General features: G+C 44.9%; 1 protein-coding gene across 1 annotated transcript; it reads left to right on the forward strand.

The window, feature by feature from the left end:
• The first annotated feature begins 1,761 nt into the window (after positions 1-1,761).
• LOC119386069 (uncharacterized) lies at positions 1,762-3,255 on the forward strand. The gene has a single exon (XM_037653419.2). The coding sequence runs from the start codon at positions 1,762-1,764 to the stop codon at positions 3,253-3,255; it is 1,494 nt and encodes a 497-aa protein (XP_037509347.1).
• Positions 3,256-6,087: the final 2,832 nt, after the last annotated feature.

Consider the following 6,087-nt stretch of genomic DNA (forward strand, 5'->3'; position numbering starts at 1 on the left):
TGTGAGTGGTACGTCGTGAGAGCGGTGAAGTTGAATGCGAGACATACAGCCACATGATGATATACCCTTTATTTCTTCATGCGTGTGTGCATTGTCTGTGCGATTAGGCTGATAGATAAATCGTGCCGCTCGCTGGCGTTGCGGCCTGAGCACCGCTCCTCGGCAAGAGGAAACGCGGTGGGCAGACCCGATCTTCGCCGTAGGCGTCAATCAATCAAACTGATTGACGCCTGAACTCGGGCACGAACTCGTTGATTCTGAAAAGGCCCCAGTTCGACTCGTGACTGTCATAGTGCCGGAGTGCCTTTGAAGTGTTTGATGCGGTGGACGCTACTCAGCAGCTTCTTTGCGTATTAAATAATTTGGTCAGCTTGCACTACTTGTGCAAGGCTGGGGTCATCGGAGGAGCTTGTGATCACCTAGCTTCTTCCAGCTATTACGTGGCCCGTCTACTCAGTATGCTTGGTCTGTTTCGGAGTAATGACCGTGTCAGCTTGGTCTCAATATTGGTGCTATTGATTAGGAAGGTCTTAACTAACATGATATTGAATAGCCATTTCTTAATTGTTAATGTTTTAATTACGACGACAGCAATTACCCAGGTTTAATTCGCAAGGTTATGAATAGCACAGAGGTAATTACCATAATGCTAATTTGCACGAGACTAATTAACACGACCTCGGTGAGTAAGGTCTTGATTATCCTGGTTTTAATTACGCTCTCCTAGATAGCTTCGTGTTAATGAGCGTTAATTATTGATGTTTTAATTACCGCGCCAATAATTACTCAGATTTAATTCGCAAGGTCCTGAGTAGTACCGAGGTAATTAGCATAATCCTAATGAGCACGGTCCTAATTAGTACGCTGCTAATTAACATTTATTGTGAATGACTTAATATCCGCGGCATTAATTAATCGGGTTTAATTCACAAGGTCCTGAAAAGCACTGAGGTAGTTAGCATAATGCTAATTAGCTCGATCATAATTAGCACGATATTGGTGAGTAAGGTCTTGATTCTTGGTTTTAATTACACGCTCCTAATTAGCATCGTGTTAAGTAGCATGATCTTAATTACCTTGACTTCATTAGTATGGTCTTAGTGAGACGTGGCTTAGCTCGGCCTTAGCATGATTCGGCCTCATCAGCTTCGTCATAGCACGTCCTGACTTCGCTAGGTATACCGCCCGGCCAATTAGCTAATGCTCGCACGTGCTCTGGGAGCGGGCAGACGATGAAGAGAACGACGAGGGCGCGCGCCGGCCGAGCAACGCACTAGAATGTGCTGGCTGACCATGGTGATTATACAAGTGGCCTCGGCGATTAGCTGTAGCCGCGGTGTTGTAAGGCGCTCGGTCGGAATTAATCTCAGAGACAACTGTGCTGATTATTCTAAAGGATACCTAATGCAGCCATTACACGATTGAACTTGAATTCAAACGGCCCGCGCACACATAAAAATATAGTTATTAGAGTCTTCTGCCACTTTTCATGCATGGGTGCACTTCTGCACTCAGTAGAACGACGAACAAATGAAAGAAGATGCCTCTAGTTTGACGACAGCAGCCAACCTTCTCGACCGCCCTTGACGTGACGCCGCATTCCATCGTAACCAATAAAACGGAGCGCGCGCTGAGGGATGGATTTCATTTCACTTTCTCGTACTATTAGCTCGTTCAAAAGGGGGTGTCGCCAGAGCTCGGAAAGATCTCGAGTTTCGCCAAACTCGGGGCATCCTGAGTGGGCACGGCAGCTGCATCAAGATGCAGTTCACCAACCCTTTCTTGTTCATCGTCCAGGTATCGCTTGGGCTGCTGCGGATTACGAGGGGAACATCGCTAACCCCTGATGCGCCGACGCAATGGCCCCGACATCGCTGCAGTGCTAGCGGAAATCTGATACCACATCTGCCGACACTTGACCAGCGGTTCAAGGGCGTTGTCCACATCTCCGGCACTCTACCGGAGCAAGGATGCGCATCGCCAACAACATCGAGATTCGACCCTATAAATCAAGGCGCCGACGGAACATTCGGCAGTGGGCACGGCAGCTGCATCAAGATGCAGTTCACCAACCCTTTCTTGTTCATCGTCCAGGTATCACTTGGGCTGCTGACTACGACGGGAACATCGCTAACCCCTGATGCGCCGACGCAATGGCCCCGACATCGCTGCAGTGCTAGCGGAAATCTGATACCACATCTGCCGACACTTGACCAGCGGTTCAAGGGCGTTGTCCACATCTCCGGCACTCTACCGGAGCCAGGATGCGCATCGCCAACAACATCGAGATTCGACCCTATAAATCAAGGCACCGACGGAACATTCGGCAGTGGGCACGGCAGCTGCATCAAGATGCAGTTCACCAACCCTTTCTTGTTCATCGTCCAGGTGAGGAAAGACTACGGCAAATCATTCCGTAGTAACAATACCTGCCTGCTATTGCTGCCGTGCCCACGGCCCCTTGTAGATGTGCTCTTATTCATTCGTTTCTCGTTAAGATTTCTTCTGTTACTGGGGGGCGATGTTGAATCAAACCCCGGCCCCGGAGACTCCGTACTTGCCGATCAACTAAAGGCTATAGCGGACGATATCCGAGAAATCAAAGCAGAAAAATCTATCACAAATCAGAAATTAAGTGCAATTGACAGGAAACTTGAGAAACTAACAGGTCTTGAAAAACAAGTCTCCGCTTGCACAAAAAGAGTAGTTGAGCTCGAGGAAAACCTGGCAGCCATGACAAAAAAAATTGACGAACTGGAAAATAGAAGTCGTCGTTCCAACATCATTGTGTACGGAATCCAAGAAGAACCGAATGAAACAACTGAAACGTTGCTTCGAACTACCAAAGAACGCGTCCTCGAAGGCTTGCTGGGCCTTGACATTACAGGAATTGAGAGGATTCACCGACTTGGAAAACTAGTCAAAGAGAATCCCACAAAAAGCAGACCCGTAATCCTAAAACTTCTTGATTACCGGGATAAGGTCAGCATCCTGAAAGAATGCTTCAAATTAAAAGGTTCTGGCTTTTCTATCAGCGAAGATTATTCCCATGCTGTACGTGATGTCAGGAAAAAGCTCTGGAATCGAACAAAAGAAAATCGCGATCGTAAAGAGAAAGTAATGCTAACATACGATAAGGTGCGTATAAATGGGCGACTGTTTGCATGGGACGAAGAGCGAAATGATATTGTTGAAATGAAAACAAAAAACGCAACACCTTTAACCGAACCCCGAGTCACCAGAAGCAAAAAATAATAACGCTTCTTAACTTCAACGCACGTAGCCTGGTAAATAAAGCACCTGAACTTGAAGCTACTTTACTAGCCTTAGAACCTCACGTCGTAACCATCACTGAGACTTGGTTGCACTCTGGTATTTCTGATCATGAAGTTGTACCACCTGGCTACACGGTTATCCGTAGAGATAGACAATCAAGAGGTGGGGGTGTGGCTATTCTTCTTAAACAAGATATAATATATTCCGTTCTGCCCGAAGTCTCCGGTGTTGAGGCTGTGTGGTGCAAGATACACTTAACCGATGGCGTTGTTCTTGTCGGAGCCGTCTACAGGCCTCCAAATAGCGATACAATGTATCTAGACCCGTTATTTGACTACATGCTTAGGCATGCTTCCTGTGGTAGGATTATTATGGCCGGAGATTTTAACCTCCCCGACGTAAACTGGAGCCGTCCTAACCCTGGAACAACCATTACCAACCAGATGACAGATTTCATGTTTACTTTCAACCTTACTCAGATTGTTGACGCGCCGACTCGTATTCATAACCACAGCAGCTCAATATTAGACCTAATTTTTGTTAGCGACCACTTTCTAAGCAGCAACACCTCAATAGAAAGCCTTCACGGTCTGTCAGATCATGATTTAATATTGTGGTAAACTGCCCCTAGCTGGTCTTGTTCGTCCACATAGTGCTGAAAAAACGCATCCTTGTTTTCAACAGAGCTAACGATGACGCTATCATGACTTATCTTGTTCACGAATATGATGATTTCGCCAATGTATGTATTGATAAACAGTCAAACATTGATAGGATCTGGTCGCACTTCAAAGAAATCATCCATTATTGCATCAGCAATTTCGTTCCCACGGTCAAGAAAAGGACGAACAAACAAAATCCCTGGATAACGCGAGAGATTATTCATATAAAACGAAAGATTAAGAGACTTAGAAAGCACAGTAAAAATCGTATTAACTATAACTACCGACCTCGCCTCGATGCTTTAAACACTGAGCTTAAGAATGTAACAAGATGTGCAAAACAACAGTTTTGCAGTACTACCTTGCATACCTTTATTAAAACCTCGCCAAGCAAATTTTGGCGGTACTTGAAGACGAAGCAAAAATCAAGTGCCCCAATGGTAGCCGCAGACGGGAAAGCTAAAGTAGACTCTTTTAATAAATACTTTCAGTCCGTCTTCACTGTTGACAGTAAAGAAAACAACCATGGTAGCCAGACTTTCATGCCATCATTTGAACACGAAAAACTGACCAGTGGCCCTATAATTTCTGAGGAGGGAGTGCTATCTTTGCTTCTGAACCTTGACGGAAAGAAAAGCAGTGGTCCGGACAACATTCCTAATGATTTTTTGAAACGTTACGCTGTACCCTGTAGCAAATATCTTTATCTGATATATCAGAAATCAATTGAAGAATGTCGAATTCCCTCAGATTGGAAAATTGCTAAGATAATTCCCGTTCACAAGTCAGGTGATAAACAATGCCCAAACAACTACCGGCCTATCTCTCTAACATGTACAAGCGGTAAAATTCTCGAGCTTATTATCTTGAAATTTCTAACTCAGTATGTCGAAGACAACGATCTTCTCTACCCTTGCCAGCACGGCTTTAGAAACGGACTATCCACTGTTACGCAGCTTGTCGAATTCGTACACGATCTTGCACAGGGTATCAACAATCAGTCCCAAATTGACATAATTTTTCTTGATTTCTCTAAAGCGTTCGACCGTGTATCACACCGGAAACTGGTCTACAAACTTGAGCATCTAATTGGTAATGGACCTGTCACGAAATGGATCGCCCATTTTTTAGCTGACCGCTGTCAATATGTGCAACTTGACGGACACACCTCTGATGTTATTCCCGTACTATCCGGGGTTCCCCAGGGCTCCGTGCTGGCCCCACTTCTATTTTTACTCTTTATTAATGATATAGCCAACCAGTGTGAAGTCAAAATGAGATTATTTGCAGATGACTGCGTGCTCTACCACGAAGTCAAACAGATTTCTGATCAAATTAAACTTAACGGTGCCTTAAACAGTGTATTCCAGTGGTGTCATGATTGGAGCATGACCATTAACAAAGAAAAAACCGTTTCCATGTCAGTTACTAAGAAAAGAATTCCGCTCAAATTCACTTATGGTTCCGACAGCACTGCACTGCGTTCTGTTAACGAATACCGTTATCTGGGTATTTACATCACATCCGATTTGAACTGGACAACGCACGTCCAGCAAGTAACAAAAAAAGCCATGAACAAGCTCTTCTTTCTTAAACGTGCCTTGAAAGACTCACCCCCCGAGATAAAACTTCTGTCTTATCTTTCCCTTATACGTCCGATATTGGAATATGCGAACATTGTCTGGTCCCCGTACACGTCTACCTGCATATCAACACTGGAAAGGGTGCAGCGCAAAGCAGCACGATTTATCTACAACCGGCACCGGCGCACAGATTCACCTACTGAATTATTGCGACGCGCAGGGCTCGCTACTTTATCCAGTAGATCGAAACTCCATCGTCTAAAGTTTATCTACTTACTTTTGCACAACTCATTTAGGATTAAAGCATCAGACCACATCAATATAAGTCAGTCTAGAATTACTCGAAACAAACACCCCCTCACTCTTGAAGAATTCCTTTGCAACAACAACACTTTCTTTTATTCCTTTTTTCCGTTATCCGTGCGCGAGTGGAATGCGCTAGACGCATCTACGGTGTTGCAAACGACAGTACGAAAATTTCTAGAACTTGCCGAGCTGTCCATTGCAACACCGATCTAGATGCTTGACATTGCCAGATTGATTCACAAATAGTTTCCTGCTTGCTT

Source organism: Rhipicephalus sanguineus, chromosome 3, assembly GCF_013339695.2.
Source record: "Rhipicephalus sanguineus isolate Rsan-2018 chromosome 3, BIME_Rsan_1.4, whole genome shotgun sequence".
Taxonomy (NCBI): domain Eukaryota; kingdom Metazoa; phylum Arthropoda; class Arachnida; order Ixodida; family Ixodidae; genus Rhipicephalus; species Rhipicephalus sanguineus.

Bases quoted from the DNA above. Each gene is read 5' to 3' on its own strand.
- LOC119386069 (XM_037653419.2), top strand. From the start codon at position 1,762: ATGCAGTTCACCAACCCTTTCTTGTTCATCGTCCAGGTATCGCTTGGG.